This window comes from Seriola lalandi, unplaced genomic scaffold (assembly GCF_002814215.2).
Source record: "Seriola lalandi dorsalis isolate HSWRI2012SDOR001 ecotype SW California unplaced genomic scaffold, Sedor1 jcf7180002054898, whole genome shotgun sequence".
Classification (NCBI taxonomy): Eukaryota; Metazoa; Chordata; class Actinopteri; order Carangiformes; family Carangidae; genus Seriola; species Seriola lalandi.
The window spans coordinates 2,023,581-2,044,489 of record NW_019525450.1 but is presented as its reverse complement, the minus strand read 5'-3'; the positions used below and the strand labels follow the sequence as shown (position 1 = coordinate 2,044,489).

Genomic DNA, 20,909 nt, shown 5'->3' with positions numbered 1-20,909 from the left:
AGAATAAGTATTTTGGCACGAGGGCTCCTACTGCCTGCAGAGAACTAGGGTTACAATGCACAACCACACCTACAATATAATAAATTATGGACTGGAGAATTAGAACTGTTTCTCTTTTTGTTTAGTTGGTTTCCTGACACAGCTTTTCTTTCAAAATGAAAGAGTTGCTAAAGGTATGACTATCACAGATAAATACTCCTTGGTTCAAATGTTCATACACTTGTGAACATAGTGGTTGAGGTAAAATAATGTGATTGTATTTTCCTGCATTTTGCCCAATGGATGGTTAAATAAACCCCTCACCACAAAGTTTTTATGAGCACAACATGGGTATATTTATGAAGCTTTAAATTAGCACTGATCTAAACTAGAAATAATGATGTCAAACTTTATAGTATTTCAGTATAACTTCCCCCAACACCCATAAACACACACACGCACAAAAATGGCTCGGTGTAATATAAGGCTTAGGTGTTGGTGGTATGTGTTTCTTTGCTTGTCTTTGTAGCTGAGTCTCTATTCTTCTTCAGAGACATCACAAACCACAGGAAGATGAAGAAACCTGTGTGAGTCAGAAAGAGAAGTGTAGTGTTTGAGAGTGTATACAAGAGGAGGAGAGGATTGTGCAACTCATGCAAATTCCACTGATAAACAATCTAACTGTGCCTGGTCACTCTTTATCAATATACAAATAGCCAGGCCAGCATCCGCTAAAATATAAAGCATGTATTTTAAAACGATGCACCATACATTCCTGATGACGCAAGTGTCTTACAATAGATGAAGCTTTTCCTGTAATCATGTCAGCTTGCAACAGGAATAAATTCCTCAAGCTGCATGGGTAAGAATCCAGAGACTTTAGCCTTTTATTTTATGACACAGAAAGCTGTCCTTGCTCTGCTGTACAAATTTGTGTTTCCATTACACATTTACAGCCAGGTAGGCCTGTAAGGTGTGGAATGGACAAAGGGTTACAGTTTCTGCTCTTAACCAACTTAGTTGGGCATAAACGTGTAGTAATACAAAGACTTGCTGTGGTTAGCTTTCAGTAATTCTGGAAATTACACACTTCCTTATTCCAATTCACATGGCCCAATCTGAATGTATACATTTCCCACCATCATAAGTGGGCAATGTTGCAGTTACACTATGTGGTATATTAGGTACCACAACGTATCCAGAATCTCTTACATTTGCCTCATGTAAACCTTTCTGTTATATTTACAGCAACATCAGAACATAATAGAGTCAAACATGTGGAAGCAGCTTGTTCAGACCTTGCAGTGAGCTCAGGATGCAGAATATATAGAGGCCAGGAGTGGTCAGGTGGCCAAATGAGAAGAATATCAGGCCCCAGGTGATGCCAAGGAGAGTGACGACTCCCATCACGGTAGAGATCTCTCGCTTGACTCTGGCACTGTCACTCTGTCCATTTTAGGAGGCCATAGGCAATCAGAGACTATCAGTTAGGCACCATCAAATGTATGTAGTCTAATAGAGTAAACACCAAAACTGCTTTTAACCTAGTTTAGAAAACTCCTGAGTGGAAACACATTGCATGCATATCAAATGTATTTACCAGACAGGAATGAAAGGTTATGATGATAGTGCATATATATGTATATATACAGTAAATATACATCTATTCTTTAGTCTTTTCTCTTTTTTAAGGCAAGAAGAGCAGAATGCAAACAGTGCAGCTTGACCCATACCTCATTGGTAGGGTGGGAACTCAAAACACGTCTGACTGTCACCCCGAACAAGATTACATTAAAGATGAACACCAGGGCAAATACTCCCACTGTAGTCACCAGCTTTACTGTGTCATCGGTTATATAGCATCTGCAAAGTGAGGGAGAATAAATAACAATTTAAAATCATAAACTGACAAATCAAACATTCTGTAATACAAATACAGATTCAGGTGTCTACAGAATTCGTTATATGCAGTAATAGTATCCCTGGAGTTAGTAGGAATTCAGTGTTTTAACTTTAGGATATTAGATGTTTGGTAAGGGTTTGCTGCCTTGGAAATGGAAGCTATTTCCTCTTATGATTTACAATAACTGTTGTAACTGTGAATGGTCCTTAAATACACAGACACTCTGATGCACATGCAAAACACTTTGCATGTAAACTGTAAGTTACTTATTAGTCTAGATTGTACATGCTTGCAAATTTTATCCCTCTTCTCCCTTACATCATAGTGCTGTTGGGGTTAGAAGAGTCCACAGAGACGTGACCATAGGCGTCTCTGTCTATGATCATCACCAGTGACACAATGACTGCAGGAACACCTGCAGGAAACACAAGGATTAAAGCAAGGCATTGATCTTTTCACTTAAACCGATACTGACAACTTGTGGGTCCCTGGCCTTGGTGACGCCACTCACCCCATCCCACCACAGCCAGTTTGAGCAGGTATCTCTTGACATAGATATTGAAGACTCTGACTAGGAGAAGGTAGATGTGGAACCCCTCCAAGGCCATCCAGCTGAAAGAGGCCAGTAGGGAGTAGTGAAGACTAACAGCCACGTAAAAGCAAAGCGCAGTGGAGGACACATCCGCCACTGCCTTACTGGGCATAAAGTGTATGTTGAGTAGGATTAGGGCAACGGCGAAGTTGATGTGGATCTTCATAGCGACATCTGCTCTTACTTTTCTGTCAAACAGAGAAGAATTGATCTGCGTTAAATTATGCACAGACATATCATAGCAGGGTTCCCACTATTCTCTCAAGATCATTTTACAGGACATTTTTAGTGATGATCAAGCTCATATGAAAGGAATCACACCATACAACAATATCTTCCTATCTGTGGAAGTCTGATTTAAAATAAGAGCAGTCTAAATTCATCTATGAAATCGTCTCTTACATGCTTAATTAATTATGAAATTATGACAAATTGATCTTTGTCAAATAAGAATGTATCATTATTATCATCAATATAAATGTATTCAAAAATACTGCCGTCCATAAACTGGCCGACCATTGGAACATCAACATGATCCTGAACGTGACTTAGCCCGATAACGGGAGAATGTTGAAAAAATTTTCCAGGACAACACAGGACATTTTACTTGTTCTCTCATTTTCTGTGTGTTTTCATTGAATGGAAATCATCTGTTTTCCAGGTTTTGCATGATGCGTGGGAACTCTCTCATAGTGACAGTGGTAGCATTTTTAAGTAATTGCAAGGAGGAAAGGATGCTGCTTTAAATGACAATATATGAGAGGGAGGGTAGGATGAAGATAAGAAGGTATAAATGACAGTGAAAAGTGCAGAGAATAATCCGCCAAGGAAGAATAAAGTACCTATTGACGATGAACAGGAAAATGGTGATGACCAGGGCAAAAACAGAAAGACTACAGCCAATCAGAGAGATGTGTTTCAGAATCTCCTGGTCTTCAGGTGAGATGTCAGCAGGCACCTGCGGAGAAAATAGATGATACATAATGAAATACATTAATTTTGTCTCGCACCTGCACACTTTCTGTATTTCGACAGTAGTTACAAATTAAACTATGTTACAGTACACAACATTGCTAAAAGCAAGTCCGCCGACATCCAGTGTTAACATTAAATTGCTCCTTACATGTTACCACATCAGTAATAATAATAGATAGAATAGAATATACTTTAAATAAAGGATAAGGAGTGCATGAAACCTTGTACATAACGACTGATTTAACTATCAATACCAGCATACCTGATTACTGGTAATTGATCTTTTCGTGTGGCATTGCTACTTGTACTTGAAGTCACTGTGTAGAATTTGATTAATGTTAAACTCTTGTTCCATCTAGTGGTAGCATCAAGGATGACACAGCAATTCATACCACAACAGAACAGTGCATGCTTTTTACAAACACATCAGAGTTCATAACAAATTCATTTCTATACTATATGTCATCTTACTGTGCACAATTATTCTACATATCACAGTGTAACATCATCAGTGTGTAATAACATGTAGATAATATTGATGTCACATGACATCCATTGTCATATGAAGATCTAACTGTACATTACATATGCAGATTAAACCGCCTTATAACAGCCACATATTTTTTCTTCTTATAACCCGGTGAAGACATTAATCTGAATGTTGTTTCACATGGGGACAATGATTTACATCTTTTTGAGGGTTAAGACATGGTTTTAGGGTTTGGGTTAGAAATAGGCTAGGGATAGGGATAGGTATTTATTTGTGATGGTTAATGTAAGGCTAGGGGATGCATGAGGTCAATGCGTGTCCCCTCTTCCCCACATTCACCCATTATTCATGTATATACTCCATTTGTGATGTCTATATTTTTTTTAAAGGATTTTATACAACACTGTGGTTTCTGTTGTGTCACATGTTTTACTCTGTGTGTGTGTGTGTGTGTGTGTGTGTGTGTGTGTGTGAATATGCAGTCTTGATGAGACACTGATCACTTTTTTGTGATTGTCTCATGATGAAAAAGGCCAGTCCTACCAAGAGCACACCAAAGTATGTGAGGTGGTCACAGGAGCAGGTGATGTGACTCTGTCCACAGTCCCATAGGGTTAGGCAGCCTTCACTATAATATTCTGGTAAGTCAAACAAAGACAGGATCTATAATTCATATGATGATGTCACACTTGAATTACCACAAAGCCACAAAGAAACATACTGTGAAATAACGTCTTAGTGAGTCTTAGTCATTGTTCTGCAAGATCAAGCTGATGCTTTGTTACTCACCTTTTCTTGAAAAATCATAGAACACACACTTGGGGCTTTTAGTCTCCTATGACACAAATAACAAAAATATAAGCATGCATTATTCGATAATGAGACAAGGTTACACAATGTAAGATTGGGAGTAAATGATCTGTGAAATGAAGTTGTAGTTACATTTTTGTCCATGGAAAGAGCCATGGTGATGGTGACACGCTCCTGTAATCCTGAAATATTCTTGCTGCGCACACTCAGGCCAACCAGCCTGTTTTCATACAGCACACCTGGGGCTCCGAATATGGTCTATAGTACAACATTCATTCAATTAGTTTGACAGTTTATCCAAGACAATTATTGTATTCACCTTGTTGTACCCACTTTCCTTCATAAGAACTTTTCTAATCTTGCATTCAATCACAATTTGCATGTTACTGCAGAAAGCAATGAGGAAAAAAAGTGACAGCTGTTTGTTCCCCTTACTAAAAACATGTCGTACTGCACCAGTGCATTTGGGGATATTGCTTTTTGTCACAAACTGACATCTCTTCTTCTTTTGTGTGTTTTATTTATGCAAACTGATGACCCAGAGAGCTTTACCTTTACCTACTTACTACAAACCAAAAAATAAAGAATATAAAGTTTATGTGTGAAATCGCTACAATATTTTTTTCCCCTCTTACATGTAATAATGGCTCTAGGTTTCCTTTGCATTTGTGTGTGCCACATTAAGTACATTTAGCCAGGTAAAACAACGATGGAGAAAAAATGTCTACTACTATTTACTTCAATCAAAGAAATTGAATACAACAATGCTGGTCATATTATCAACATTTTGAAATGAATGGACCTGTGCCTTATATGAGTTGTCACAGTTTGTCCTTCTGTAGTTAGAATAAGCAGTTAGTGGACAGTTGGACAATGCGGTCTTTCCAAGATATATGAGCTTTAAGTTTCAAAAATGTCTCCATGCCAAGTATTATTAAGACAGATTATGACATTTCACATTGTTCCTCTTTTAACCTTGTTCACTATTCCACGAGTTGCACCCATCCCTTTTACTAAATCATGCAGCTGCTAGGAAGAAGCTCATAATGGCTACAAAATTATTCCTAAAGGTGTCATAGGGTGGATGTTTCCTTTAGTATTACATTAGAACTTCTAATTGAAATGTGAGTTCAGAGGTTATTTCCAAAAATATGTAAACACAAATACATGTACACACCACAGGAAAGGACCACTCTAGTTTCAAAAGCGTCCCTGCCCACAACCGAGACAGCCCACTAACAAATAATTAAGACAAGGACATGTTCTCCACATGCAGTCTCTGCAAACTGATGTTTACAGTGTACTGAAATGAACACAAACCAAGTTACAATTATACTGCAAAATTGAAGGCACCCACAACTATAACAAGAACTGCATGTCAAAGTGGAACCAGGGAGTAGCTGTGCAAACGCTATAGACAACTTGGGTCCCTTGGTTTTCAAGTAAAAATAAATTGTTTATGTAAATGATTTAAACTCAGAGTTCAAATTCTGATTGCCTATGTACTAAGCTGAATTTTAGTGGTCAGGGGCATAGCTACAAAATTCTGAATGGTAGGCCAGATGATGGTAGCAGGATCATAGGAGAGTATCTGTGTGTCTCTGTCATCAAACTAGTGAATAAAATGGTTTCAGTCATAAGCAATGGAAGAAAAACTATACTACCAACTACAACTAGGCAAAATAAGACCCAGACTTGGTTCCTTTATAAAGAATTTTAAAAAAAAGATAGAATTCGTGCTAATAGATGCAAAACCAAGAGTGATCCTTTCACTGCACGCTGTTAAAAGCTCTACAGAGTCTTTTCGACAACATTTTGCATAAATTAGTGAAGATTCTGACCCTGTTTGTTTGCAGCCACGTAATCATACAAAACACAATCGTGTTGTCTGTTCCAGCGTACAACTCTCTTGGCAGTCGAACATTCACTTTGCTGTTGGTGACCGACTGGTTTAATGCTGCCTACATCAGAAAAAGAACAGGAACAGGTGCACAGAGCAGGAAGAGAAATAATGTCACAATATCTGTATCAGAATAATGCAAGTGATTTATATCTTACATCAGAGAAAAAAAAGTTTACAAGTAAGGTTACAAGATAAATTCTCTATTAGGAAGCCTGGGTCAGAATTCAGTATTCAATTATATGTGAGAACACACTTCTGACTGCTCAATACTATTGAAAAAAAAGAAGACTAGGAAGACTTCTTGTAAGCAGCGTTGCCCTGTCTGCCTCCATTTTACTACACATTACTCATCATAGGCAAATAGGATGGCTTAATATTTAAATGCCTGTATTTGTTGCAAAACAAGTATCTGTTAAACAAGACTAAGTGTGTACAACCATGTTAGCAGCTGTACTTGGGTACAGCACTGCACTGAGCTAAATGTCTGCATGTAAACATGCTGACAATGACAATGCCAATCTGCTGAAGCAGGTATAATGCTTTCCATGTTCACCATCTTAAGTATGTTGGTATGTTAACTAATATGGCTTATACATGTGAATGTGTTTTGCAGGTATTTATAAGACAAGTTAAAATGTTTGACCTTTTGGTGGTGCAAGAAGAAAATACCAACATTATTCAATTCATTCTGATGGGCTGAGGCATGTGATTCAAAATTTAATAACTTTATGCCATCCTTATTGTAGTGCTAAAGTAAAGGTTCGGGGGATCACCAGAGTACATCATTTGGGAACCATGAATATTTGTACAAAATTCCATTGCAACCAATCCAATAGTCACAAAAATGTTTAATTCTGGGCACAACTGGAGGACATTGCCAACCCTAGATGGCAAAAAAATCAACCATCATTCAAAATGTCATCATGACTCTGACTTTGACTTAGTCTCCAAGACAGAACAAACATATCCTTACCTCTGTGTCACTGGCATGAATTTCCACGCCCTCAAAGGGGCATTTGGGTTTGAGCAGGACAGCCACCAAATGAGGGAAAGACATGCATACAGTTTCATTCACCTGTGTTTCCTCTAGAATTTGTTCTAGACACTCAATGGTTCTTGTGGAAAAGAACAAGAAATTATAATGATTAATCTGATATTCAATTGTTTTAAACCCTCACATTTAACCTAGATCACAAAATGCCTTAATCTTCAACATCAACCCATGTACATATCTGATACATTTTTAAAGTTATTCACAAACAACGACAAACAAACATTACTCACACAACATTAAAATCCCAAAAGATTTAAAAAAAAATTATTCTTTGATATGTAATTAAAATGTTTACTCAGTAGAGTCCAGTCCATTTCCACTGCTCAAAATGCTGTTCACTTCTTCCATACAAGATTTGGCATCTGAAACCGCTGTAGAACAAATACTTTGTTAATATTCATATACATATATATTCATGTATATACATGTATATATATATATATATATATATGTATATATGAAAACTATGTATTAAACAATCTTACTTGGTCTTTTGTTTGATATCATCTCAGATAGACCACATTTTGGAAATGAACCTTGATTTTCGTCTTCGTTTGAGCCTGAATCCTCTTCCTTGCATGAATCTAATGAATCTGATTTTTTGTGAAACAACAAAGACAGGAGCAGCCACCAGAGGAACCACCACTTCATCCTGTGAAGAGGATCATTCAGAATGAAAACCTGTTTCTGCTTGATTAACAGATACGTGTCATGAAATCATTCCTATGGAGCAATGGCTGTAGAGCTTTACATTTTACCAAATATCACTGTTGATGTTTTTCAGCCATAGACCTTCCTCAGAGCATGAGTAGTGTTATCAAATCATATAATGTATATACATCACAGTGAGGGCTATGATCTAATTCAACACAGGATACAGCAGACCACACCTAAAAGGTGAATAAACACTCAGTGACAAGGAGAAGTGAAGAGGAAATAAACCAGCAGCAAAATACAATCTAACATAAAGGACTGGAACAGAAGAATACAATTGTGTCATGCATCAGAATTATTACAAGAACGATTTAAAAGTAAAATTATCATTCAGGCCTTGCTGCCTTTTTTGATTGGTCATCAAATATATGGAAATAGACATTAAATCTGACTAAAATACTGAAGAAAAAAATCATCTACACACTCAGGGAGAAGTACAAACGCAATCGCCGAACTACATTTATTGATCTCAACTGGGAATACAACAGCCAATGTGTTTACACAAGTTATTTCCATACAATTAGCTAAATAACCAATTGGCCTTATATCAACATCAATATACACAGTTAAATCATGCAGTTCTGAGAAGAATCAAATACATAGTCTGCTTACCTTTGTATGTTGCTGAGCTCCTGTAGAAATGATCTAAACTGAAGAGAATACAGAACACAGCTGATGTGACAGCAGGACAAAAAACAAGTGACGAAACCTGCTGAAACCAAACAGCTTCATGTGAAGTAAAGGAAGTAAAAAAAAAAAAAAAAACAACCCCCAAAAATAAAAAGAGGAAGCAACAACAGACAGAAAGCTAAAAAAAAAAAAACCAATATCTCTTACCTGTGTTGCAACTGAATCTACAGTAAACATTAAATTAAGGAAATCTTCAAAAACAGTTATACTCACCACAGGACATCGAGCATTCTGTGGACACATTCAGCACTAATTTGTGGTTTTGTTTAGAAACTAGTTCATCCTGAGCTTTTGGTTCACTGGTGGATATGCTGCACATCACTCTGTTTATGGCTGCATGTCTCTACTCCCACCAACAGAGGGGAGTGACACATAAAAAAAATCAATTGAAACAAGGTGTTGAGAGTTGAATGCAAGTTTTTAATTCTCCAACTTGTATATGTTGTGATTTCTTTCTCTCTAATTTCAAGAAAGAAACCAAAACTGGAAGAAACAATTATCTAAAAAATGTATTTCTGTTACAGGCAACAATTTGAATTGTGTCTCTCCTGGCAGCCCAGTCAACACGACTGCATTCCACATGAAAGTTTGATCTGTGTTACAAGTGATGCCATTCCTGTTTTTTCTTAATACAGCCATACTTTCTGCTTGTCAGTTGTGACTTTCAATCGAGAAAAAAAAACAGAAAAAAAACAAAAACAAACATAAAACACATAAGTGCATTATTCATTCCATGTTTTCACATCATTATCAAGAATATAAATGAAATTCCTGAGTCCTCTGTCAGGCCCGTGTGACTTGATGAAGAAGTAATGTTGTTTGGTGTTTGGAGCTGGAATTGTCATCAGAAGAACCTGCTGCATGCAAACCACCTGTTTAATTATAATGCGGACAAATATGTGTTTATGGACCCACCTGTAGTTTGTGACACTGTGCATGCCTTCCACGCGTGTGTGTGTGTGTGTGTGTGTGTGTGTGTGTGTGCTTTATCCATCAGCAAGTTTACTGCTTATTACATACAGGTGGCCCTACTGCCAGGTGGCCCATGTGGCACAGGGACAACAAGACAGAATAGACTTATGGAAGGAGAACAGAACCAACAATGTAAGTATTGTGAATATATGCATGTTTGGTTTGTTTTGCATTACTGGAATTACTTCACAGTACAGGAAAAAGCCTAAAGCCCACTGAAGCACATTGCAGCATTTCTCATTCATTTCTGTAATATATATTATAATAAGGTAACACAGTCCATGTAGTAAAGAGGCACCATTCTTTTGATTATAATGGAATATTTTCATACAAATACATAAAAAAATGTAATATGATAAATTTACTCCATGCACTTTAGGTTTAGGGAGGCACTACCAGTGACCATTGAAGACTATAGCACCTCTTCTCCTGTGATGACAGAGCTGTGTGGAGGTACTGTCCTGCAATAAAAACCAACAGTAACTGTATCAATGCTTGACTGTAAAAAAAAAATCACTTCAAATCAAATTTTGTGTATCCTGATGGCTTAAGACCATAGGGACCAACCATGTGTTGCATTTAAATGCAAGAGGCCTTTATCATTCTATCACCTTCTCTCTCACCATCCTTATATTTTTTTTATGACTCCTCAATTAATGAGTAATGCCAAAGAAATCTATGGATATTGGTTATTTAGTAGCTGTTATGCTTACAATTTCCAGTCTTTAACCAGTAAGCATTAAAAACCATTCTGCAAGTAGCTACTTCCTTTTGCCCTAGAGCAGATCCACTGATAGTGATCTAATTATGTAGACATGTCTGTCCACAGTCTCCACAGTGGGAGCAAATGACAGGGACTGCCCCAGGAACTAGGATCACTCTCTGCTGTCCTACCAATCCATCTGCACAGATGACAGGTGCTTCCTTTTGACCTGGGCACATGTTAATTAACACACTTTTTTTTTTCTGACAAAACCTTATTTCTTATGAGGGATTCAAAGTGATAGATTTCTATACAGACTCAGTTGTCAGTTTATTAGGTACTCCAAACTAAAAAAAAAAAAAGTTTGTGGTGCTGTTGAACTGTATTGTGTTATACAGAAATGTTTTTCTGTTATTGAGTCTATCATTGATTCACTGTGTGTGTGTGTGTGTGTGTGTGTGTGTGTATGTGTGTGTGTAATGTGTCAATTACCTCGGTGTGGGGGAGCTTAAAACACAGGGGGGAGGGTCATGTCCGCCTCGGGCTCTGCTCCCTCTCCACTTCCACCTCCGTCCGTCTGGTTGATAAGGGCATTGTACTGGTCTGCGCCATCAAGTTAACCCCAGAAAGACAATACCGGAAATGAGATCTGCCTTCAAAATAAAAGGCAAAAAGTAATCACATGGAAGGAAAGTTTAATGTTGAGCTTTCAATTAAAAACAACAGCATGTAGTTTGCAGTTACATAATCCGTCGATGCCTATGCAACATGTTTATCACATTAATCAAATAAGTTAATATATGAGTTTCACGTGCTCCCATGAATAGTTATGACATTTTTCCCTCCGAAATATTTTCCCATTAACCCCCCGATTTCCCATTAACTTTTAAAACGTTTTCATAAGTTTTGATGGGATAAAATCATCTTTCTATATTAGTGTGCTATAGAGCTCTTTCATGCATAGTCTTGATTCTCATGACAGTCAAGAGCCATCTGAACAAGTCAGGTTACTTGGGCAACCTTTTATTTTGAAGTTCATAACAGGAACACGTTTTCCAAGTGCTGTTACTTTAGAAGCAGGCATCTCCACGTTAGGGTACCGAAACACCATGAAGCAGCAGACCACTGCGTCCTGCGCCGGTAGGGAGAGCGAAGCGTGTGAGCGTCTTACTCAGGACAGGACCGATAGCAACTAACTAAGTACCGGCCTCCGACAGTATGTCCTGTGGGAAAAGGGAAAACTGGATATAAAGGGCGAAGAAACGCTAAATATATTCTTTTTTTCTTTCTTTCTTTTTTCTTTTTACAAGAGGTCGCGATATATAACAACCGTGCTCGCTCTCAGCTGCGACACTGCTTGAAGCTGCTGTTGTAGGATTCGGTCATGTGCGGTGAACTTTGGGCTTATTATTTGGTTGTTGCTTTATAGTTTTGCAACTTTCTCACTTCATTAAGCTTTATCACGTGAAGAGGTTGTTAACCCACTGGATTTGAACATGTTAGAAATAAATGATTTAGTGAAGCATTTCTGCTGTAGACCCATTTTGCCGATTGCTGGAGACGTTGTGGGTGTTCTGTAAACTGCACATTCAAGGTTACTAATAAAGCAACGACTTTGATGTTAATGAAATGAGCTGCGCGCTCTGGTAGGTTAACTCCAGCCACAGATAACAGATCACTGCGTAAAGAAAGGTGAGGCGGTCTATCTGTCATTGGTGTAAACGAACTTGACGGAGAAAGCTGCATGGACTCAAAGGGTCACATATCAGTGCAAACTCACCGACATTTATGGAGGGTTACTTTGTAATGCGGCTCTGACTGTAAATGTGTAATGGAGCTCTTTCCCAGGATACAAGTGCACTGTTGAAGGCTGTCGTAGCATCACGGCTAGGGAATAGTTTGCTACTGTTTTTTTTTTTATGAAGGTTTTCACCGCATAAACTAGCAATACTTAGAGTAAAAACCTCGACAAACGACAACTGAGACCATGGCCTCCACCTCACGGGACCGCTGCTTTTGGTTGCTCTGGAGACGGACCCTCCTCGCGCTGTGGCTGTGCGCGCTCGGGGCGAGTGGAGCGGAGGATGACAGCACCTTCAACGCGGAGGTAAAAACACGTACAGCAGCTTTACAACTGTACACCAAATAAAGCCCATTACTTACCAAATACAATGAAACAAAAGCAGCAGAAGTTAGAGATGACTTTATAATACTGACTTATTAAACAATTTACCATTGAAAGTGACAACAAAGGAAAGACCGGTAATTCACCATCATAAAGACTATAAACAAATTAAAATAATCACATAACAATCTCATTCAAATGTAAACAATGATAACGATGTGCTGTTAACAATTCATATTTATAGATTATAGTTGAACGGTAATTTGATTTGCCTCATTTCAATCAACTGATATGAAGGCATGATGTTTACCTGTGTAATAGCTTAAAATGTGTCCCAGCATGTCAGAACTGAGGCAGGACTACCAACTACACAACATCTGGTTAACGTGACTAATATTAATTACATCATAATTAAAATCCCCTCAACACACTTGGGTTTCACATGTGGTTCCTCATAAATGACTATGTAGCAGGCACAGCAGGAAATCAAAAATCTTCTTGTCAGGGACCCACTCTTGACCGTTCTCATCTTCAACATTTTGTCCCCTATAGCACTTCTATCTCTTTCCATGTCACACCATTCTCAAACACCCTTAGTGGTCTCTGGATTAATCGCTGTGCTAGATTTTAGGAATCGTGTCTCTTTCCCCTCAGGTGAACATGCAAAAACACAGAATAGCAAAGCATTACTCACCTTATAGACACTTATACTGATTATAACATCAGAAACCACTGTTAGGAATCTAACTACATCAGTTAATCATCACAAAACAGGGAAGAATCAGTATGATATATGAAATTGACCAAATTATATCTGCATCAAGATATCCAATGGTGGCCAGTTTTTCACATTGCTCATTTTGCCTCACCAGTGCACATTTACTCTATGTTTACAATTAGCCACCAACTGTCAAGTCAGAACTTGAACCAGCACATTCTTCTTCCATCAGTGTTTTGAGAGACAGTTCCCTATAAGTTGACTTTATAGAATTAATGGTGGAGCTCTTGTTTCTGTATTAGTGTGTTGTTTGACAGAGAGAGAGACAGAAGGGGAGGCTGACAAAGAGGCTTCCAGGTCATTAAAGGGGAGCTTGCATTATCAAAAACCCAGTGACCGGGGGTCTGGTCTTCAGTCAGGTTACAACACATTCTGATTGGGTATTAACATAGCTGTGGTACATGCGATGTGCAGTATGTGCTAATGTGTCTCACTGAGACAAGGGCTGTAAGGTTTACACAATGTTTGCACTGGTGAGAAATTCCTAATCACTTGTTGCTAAATGTGTTTGTGTGTGTCAGCTCAAGAAGTAACAACTGTGTTGCCCTTGTTGTCTTTTTAACATCCAGAATGCTCCATACAAGCAATGTTCTCGAGCACAGGGGACTTCAACTTTTAAGATGGTTGCTGTTCCAACAAAAGTAAATTAAAGCTGCACCACTGAGTGGCAAAAGAAAGACTTGACAGCTTTCCATTCAACTGGATGTTGTTGAAAAGAGCTCAGTGTCCATGAAAATTAAACCAGTGACAAGTCGTCCTAGCAGGTCTTGCATTTGATATGTGTTTATTCAATGACATTCAATGAAATTTATTATAAAGGATTTTCATGGGCAAAATAAAGAGGATACAACAGGCTACTCTCTGGGAAACCTGTAATTTTAAAGTGCATGAGTGTTTTATTGTTATAAGGTGGTAGGTAAGGAAAGGTAGGTACCCTAAATCCTGTTGTTACGATTAAAAGTTAAATCACTGAAACCATGTACGAGTGTCAGGACTGCCTTTACTTTCAGAACAGTTTATTTAGATAATTTCCATAACATTCCTGGCTGCGACCAAAGTACAACAAGCTCCTGTCGACAAGTTCACATCAGCCTTTTTTTATGTGCAGCAGCAACAAAGTGTTTTCATTGATAGCCCAGCTTAAAAAATCAGCAGTGCCCCAGCAAATGTGACCAAGAGCGGAGGCTTGAATCTGTTAGATTTAAGTAAAACTGCAAGTGTTAGTTGAAGACTTCAAGAGGACTTAAAAGTCATGTGGTTCGTTTGTTGGTGGGCCTGCTAATCTCCATGACCTAATCTTTATGGCAGGGGAGACCCAACTTTTATGAAGTCACTGATGGCCGTACTGCGTCTTTGTGGAGGATAAATGTTTCTCTGGAGAGAACATTTGTTTTCACCCACAGGAGCTGTAACAGTTTATAGAAATTTTTATGTGTGAACAGAAAGTAGGCTCGAATTTCCATGATGATAAGGTAGTAAAGCACATACTTTGTAGTCTTACTTAATCACATAAAGGACAGGTTAAAAGAGGACTGTATGTGTCTTGAACAACATAATTAACATGCAAAATGAAATGTTTCAAAGCAGCTGGTATCTTTCCAGCAAATTCAGACTGTGTTGGATTGTGTTGAAATTTCATTAAATACCTACTTTATAGTTAATTCACATACTAAAATACCAAAACCAATCCACACTCTTGAAATGCAGTGCAATCCATGTTTTTAGGAGTTGGTCTGAGAACTCAACTCCTACTCTGTCTGGACTACAAGGATGAGGTGGGAGGTTAAAGGAATGAGGGAGAAGAGGGGATTATCAAATGTGTGTGTGATAAGAATCGGAGAAATTTTGTTTTAAAAGAAAATGCAAATTAGTTATTTATGAAAAAGGCAGAGAGAAAGTTGACAGGGAAGGTAGTGGTCAGTCTCAGCTGTGCAGCATGTGATGGCTGAATGTGACAGCTGTTCTCTAACTGGGACACTCACACACACACACACACACACACACACACACACACACACACACTGTGCACAGGCACACTGGGCCTGGGACTCCAAGGCATCTTAGGAAATACAATGGACCCTGTTGTCTGAAGAGAGCGAGCTGTGAGAGAAAAACTTGTGAATAGGAGAGAGAGAGAAGGAGCAGAGAGAAACATGGACGTGATACGACAGGCTGTGACGGAGTGAAAAAAGTGTGCAACAGCAATTTGTAGCTAAAGCAGAGTAATAGTAGCGAGGGGAGGAGTAATCGGTGGATACTCAGTGCATATCCTCTTTGTATCCATGTAATCTGCAACATGTCGTCTCTTCACTCCTCCCCCCCCAGTCCCATGTGATGGCTTTCAACATGTCCACAAAGACTCACATTGCTACAGTGTTGGGATGGGGCAGGGGGACGCCATGAGATGGGAACTATCTCTGAGCTTGTATTAGGGTGATTGCGTGTTTATTTATATGTTATCTGTTGTGCTTCAAGAAATCTTCAACTTGAACAAGTCATGTTCTCTTCCTCCTCTGTGTCCGTTTTCTATTTCTCTCTCACTATTCCATTTACATATCCATCCTCTTGGTAGGACTTTGGGGGGTAAGACATGGCAGCAGACCAAGCCTCGGAATAAAAGCTCTGTTAGTATCTTGGCTGACATTGTGGTGGACACACACACACACACACACACACACACACACCCACCCCTGGCAGGTTTTACAACTCCTTGTATATTGCTAGGTCTGGTTTTGGCAGGTAAGCTCAAGGACTCTTTGAAAGCCTATTTAATAGAAAAGGCGTAGCGTACACACACTCACACACACACACACACACACATACTCCACAAAACCCTATTCCTCCTGTTGTCTAAGACTTGTTTTGTATTCAGCTCAGCTGATGAGGGAAGGTGAGCAGCCAGACTGGAGTACTTCGCAGTTTTAGATGATTGGGGAGGAGCAGTGTTTCCCGTAGGATGGGGTTGTTGCAGCAGAGGTGAAGAGCATGCGTGCAAAGAGATTTTTTTTGGCATGCCCGCAAAGCATGCCAAAAATTCATTATCAAGTAAGCGCAAAGTTTATCGTTTATATGCTTTGCTCACAGGTGTGTGAGTTGACCTGGATATGAAGCGTCTGTAGGGCAAAATTATATAAAGTTAGTTTCTAAAGAGAGATAAGACTGAGCTGTCTCCTCTCCTCTCCTCTCCTCTCCTCTCCTCTTAGTGGCAGTGATATTTCAGCAGCCGCTGTTAGGTGCATATGGGGGAAACACTAGGTGAGGGGTGGCAGGGGTTCATATGTCTCCATACATCTTCCCAACACCACTGCAGCTCTGCCCATGTATCCAATAACGGCCCGGGAGGGGATAGAGAAAGAGTGTGTAGAGACAACATCAGATTCCTATGTATACACAAAGACACACAGCACAAGAACACAAACATCAACAGACAACAAGGCATTTCCTTTCTTCATCAAGCACTATCAGTGCAGCAGTGTTGACCAAGTGGAGATGCTGATCACAGATGAGCAGGGAGGAAGTGGCTGGAATGTTCAAAGACACATGCTTGAGATGACACAGGACAATAGACTGTGGTTTCCTTTGAATTACTTTTATTGGAATTTAGATAGAATTGCAATTTTACCCCTTTGTTTCTCCATCAATCTATTGTGGTTGGTTGATCATTACTGGGTGCATCACGGCATTGCAAAGTGCTTTGTTCTTATCTCCAGACAGTATGAAATATGAATACCATTAACTGACATAAAGCGACAATCAATACTGCTCATTACTAATCAGCACTTGAAAGATTTTCTGCCTTTTGCAGATGTGTTTTTTGTCATTTAGGAAATTCATTTATTTTCCTGAATCCATCTAGTGGAATTTAAGATAGCAGAGTTAGCGTTGTGCCACGGATTTCTCCACATTTCAAAGTTCAGTTAAAGGAGCTATTTGTAAGTTTTGCCTTTGTTACGTAGCCAATATTAGCATTAACAGGTGTTTACTTACCAATAGCAACTAACTCTTAACTCTAGCTGCCAATCTGCCCTGAGGACATAGCGCTGTTCAGAGGACGTATTAGAACCTCTTGTCTTGTAAACGCAACAATGACCAAAGCTCTTGTCAAGCAACAATCACCACCGCCTGCTACCAGAGAGAAACCACGTTCAGCAGCAGAGAAAACTGACAAATAGCCCCTTGAAAGTGATACTATAAATCTAAAGAGGTTGGCGGGTGGGGTGGTGTCTTTTTTCACTTTTTCAAAACCAAAAACGAGCAAAAGAATAAGAAATGTATTTAACAGTGTGCTTTTATGCTCTAACATAAGCTAATTCAGCACCTAAGATACTAAAACTGTAGCAACAGTAACTAATGGGGGAGGGGCTTAGTGATTGGTTAATTGTCTTGAATTATCGTTCACCTGATGTATGTTGTCTTTTTACTGTGTAACAGTGAACACAAGTGTTTTGTGAACGATGCCACCTGTTTCCCTTGACTTGAACTGTGTGCTTGTGGTTTTGTATGTGTGTGTGTGTGTGTGTGTATGAGAGAGAGAGAGAGAGTATTTACATAGTGTTGCAGGAAGTGCATTTTTGTTTTTGAGTGAGTTTGTGTGTGTATGTGTGTGTGTAATTGTATGTCAGCGTGTTTGAAGCTTCCTTATCTAAAAGCAGAGGTGGGTCAGGGTCATGTCCAGTTCAGCCCTCTCTATGCCTCTTCCTGCTCCCACACGCACACACACACGCAGGCATGCACACACGCACACACACACAAACACACACACACACACACACACACACACACACACACACACAGAGCTGATATAGCCAGTACATCCTCTGCCAAAAAGGGAAAGATAAAGATGAGAGGGAGTAATGGTAAAATAATAAGCTGGGCTCTTTTTACAGCTCTACACCTACAATAGAAGCATTAGAGGTGTAAATAACCGGCAATTTGATTAAAAATACCTAACAGACATCAGTTGAAACCAATTAAAGTGAATGAAAAGGGCAAAAAATGCTTGAACAACAGATGTCTTTGGAGAAATGACATAAAGACTGAATGTGTGAGTTCCTCAGGCCAAGGGCTTCAAAGGCTGAAGGCTCAAACACCTTTGGTTTTCATCTTTTGCCTCCTGACAGCCTGTGCATAAACTATAAAGACATGCACTGTATAGTTTGAAGAAATATTCTACATTGGCTGCATTAGTTTTTAAAGATTTTAAAAAACTTTCTGTTGTGCAGGATTTCCAGCATTTTTTTTATATTACTGCTGTCAGGAGAACCTAATAAAAAACTTTAACCTTCAAGGAAAAAGAGAAGACGTGGTATTTCAACAAAGGTCATATATTAAATGGCTGACAGTAGTCATCTACTATCTTAACTGATCACAGAGGAGGAGATGCTGTCAGGATCTGTCAGACTCAGCTCAGTGCTTGACACTGATTGATCGATCACTTCATGATAATTGATCAAAGCAGCGCAGTAATTACTGGGCCGATGGTGGAGGAAGGACACATGTAGGCGAAATATAGCTTTTCTGTCGGTGGATGTTGCAGGAAGAAGTACTTGGGTTAAAGTTACATTGAGATTTGATCTGGAGCACAGGTCCACACATCTGCCTTTGACCCTTTTTCTTACATGTACGTCATATTGTAGATGTATAGACAGTGACAGGACAGTCAGACAGAGGGTACACAGTAAATCAAAGACGGTCTGGGAGACCCTTTGTAAATTTTTGTAATTGCACATACAGTGAATAAACACTAATTCTGTCTACATATCTGTGACCAGAGCAATTATTATATAGGGCCTACAGCATTTCACATAAATAAGATGCATGTTCTATGTGTACGTGTGTGTGAGAGAGAGGGACTGAGAGAGGTGAGTTTGTTTTTATGGCTTTAAAGGAGTGGGTAAGTAGACACAGAGCTTTATCAAGCAGTGTTGTTGCATTGTGAAAGATGGGCGTAAGCTTGAGACCTGCACACACACACATGCTGATACAGCTACACACATAAGCAACACATGCACACAAAGCCACACACCCTTTTACATTCCCTGCACCACCAAGGGGAGTGTGTCCGTGTGTAGGCGTATCTAATATCTCAGAGTACCCAGTGCTCGCCTCTGTGTAAAAGTGTGTGAGATATAAGGTTTCTGCATAACAGGTGGGATAGACTTTGCGTCATCTGTGTTTGGGTCAAGTATCACGTTTTCTCCCTCATGTCTGTCATTAAACCCTCCAGCCCTCCCTGTCACATACTCCCTGAGTAAGGTCAGATACAGTCGGCTGATCTCCTCCTTTTATATACAAAACATTAAACGCAAACCACTGCACAATTTTATACATTTAAAAGAGCACTGTTGCGTTGTAATTTCACTTTTTACTTTCCTTAAAAATCGAAACCAAAACTGCCCCATTCCTGTAACTGAAGATCAAATAACAAATGGGAGTAATTTTCCCACAGAGCCTGAGGACCAAGGCAAATCTCTGTCATGTCATCATGTTACAGGTGTTGAAGCTGAGGAGCAGACAAACTTAAAGGTCCCCAGGCCTTCATATCATTGCTCTCAGATGTAAACAACACAAATTGACCATATGCTTATAAAACAGCTGTTGCTGTCTCCATAATTTCCATTTCCTTGTTCATGTTATAATTCACTTCTTAATTATATAAAAAGTCTTTTCTCATTGCTGTCAGCATGAGTAATATGAGCTTAATGAGCTTTGATTCAAGTGAATCGACATCACAGTATATTAAGAGATGATACCTCTTTATTTGTAACAGTTTCCTCTGTGTTTTTCTTCCTGTTTGTCTCCAGTCATGGCTGAGGATGTACGGTTACCTGCCCCAGGCCAACAGACAGATGTCCACCATGCGATCAGCTCAGATCCTGTCCAACGCCATCAGCGATATGCAGCGGTTCTATGGCCTAGAAGTCACCGGACACATGGACCCTCAAACTATCAGGTCGGCAGCGGTTAGCTAGGATATTTTTGTATTTTTGATATTCTTGATTTACACCCACTCAGCCCCCAAAACACTTTGAGTCCCAAACTTTATCTAAATTTTCAGTTTCAAGTTTTGCAAAGCCCTGTAATGTTTTTAGTTGGATGGTTTGGCCTAGAATTTGTAGATATAGGCGTTTAACCAGGATTGGTCAAATCGTCAGTTGTATAAAAAGATTTGTAAAGTTCTCCTTTTCCCTTAGAAACTGAACACGTTCTCCCCTTTTGCTT

At 39.1% G+C, this 20,909-nt stretch overlaps 2 protein-coding genes across 2 annotated transcripts in view; one reads left to right on the top strand and one right to left on the bottom strand.

Moving 5' to 3' along the window:
• Positions 1-428: 428 nt before the first annotated feature.
• On the bottom strand, positions 429-9,102 carry LOC111672353 (adhesion G protein-coupled receptor G1-like). Its single transcript, XM_023429769.2, has 14 exons — positions 9,033-9,102; positions 8,192-8,358; positions 8,002-8,077; positions 7,626-7,767; positions 6,591-6,710; positions 4,882-5,007; positions 4,729-4,774; positions 4,483-4,577; positions 3,317-3,432; positions 2,394-2,662; positions 2,201-2,297; positions 1,713-1,842; positions 1,278-1,425; positions 429-562 (listed from the first exon to the last, which is right to left on the bottom strand). Exons 2-14 carry the CDS (start codon positions 8,355-8,357, stop codon positions 468-470), a joined length of 1,626 nt encoding a protein of 541 aa, XP_023285537.2. The 5' UTR covers position 8,358; positions 9,033-9,102; the 3' UTR covers positions 429-467.
• A 2,807-nt stretch (positions 9,103-11,909) lies between these two features.
• Positions 11,910-20,909, top strand: part of mmp15b (matrix metallopeptidase 15b) — a 28,304-nt gene continuing 19,304 nt past the window's right edge. Inside the window, exons 1-2 of the mRNA XM_023429735.2 lie at positions 11,910-12,892; positions 20,492-20,640. Of these exons, the coding sequence (XP_023285503.1) occupies positions 12,773-12,892; positions 20,492-20,640 (269 nt within the window). The 5' untranslated portion in view covers positions 11,910-12,772. The remainder of the gene's footprint in view (positions 12,893-20,491; positions 20,641-20,909) is intronic.

Coding starts and splice junctions, on each gene's coding strand:
- LOC111672353 (XM_023429769.2), bottom strand. CDS start 8,357: ATGAAGTGGTGGTTCCTCTGGTGGCTGCTCCTGTCTTTGTTGTTTCAC. Junction 8,078..8,191: donor GATATCAAACAAAAGACCAA/GTAAGATTGTTT, acceptor TTTGTTCTACAG/CGGTTTCAGATGCCAAATCT. Junction 1,843..2,200: donor AACCCCAACAGCACTATGAT/GTAAGGGAGAAG, acceptor CTCACTTTGCAG/ATGCTATATAACCGATGACA.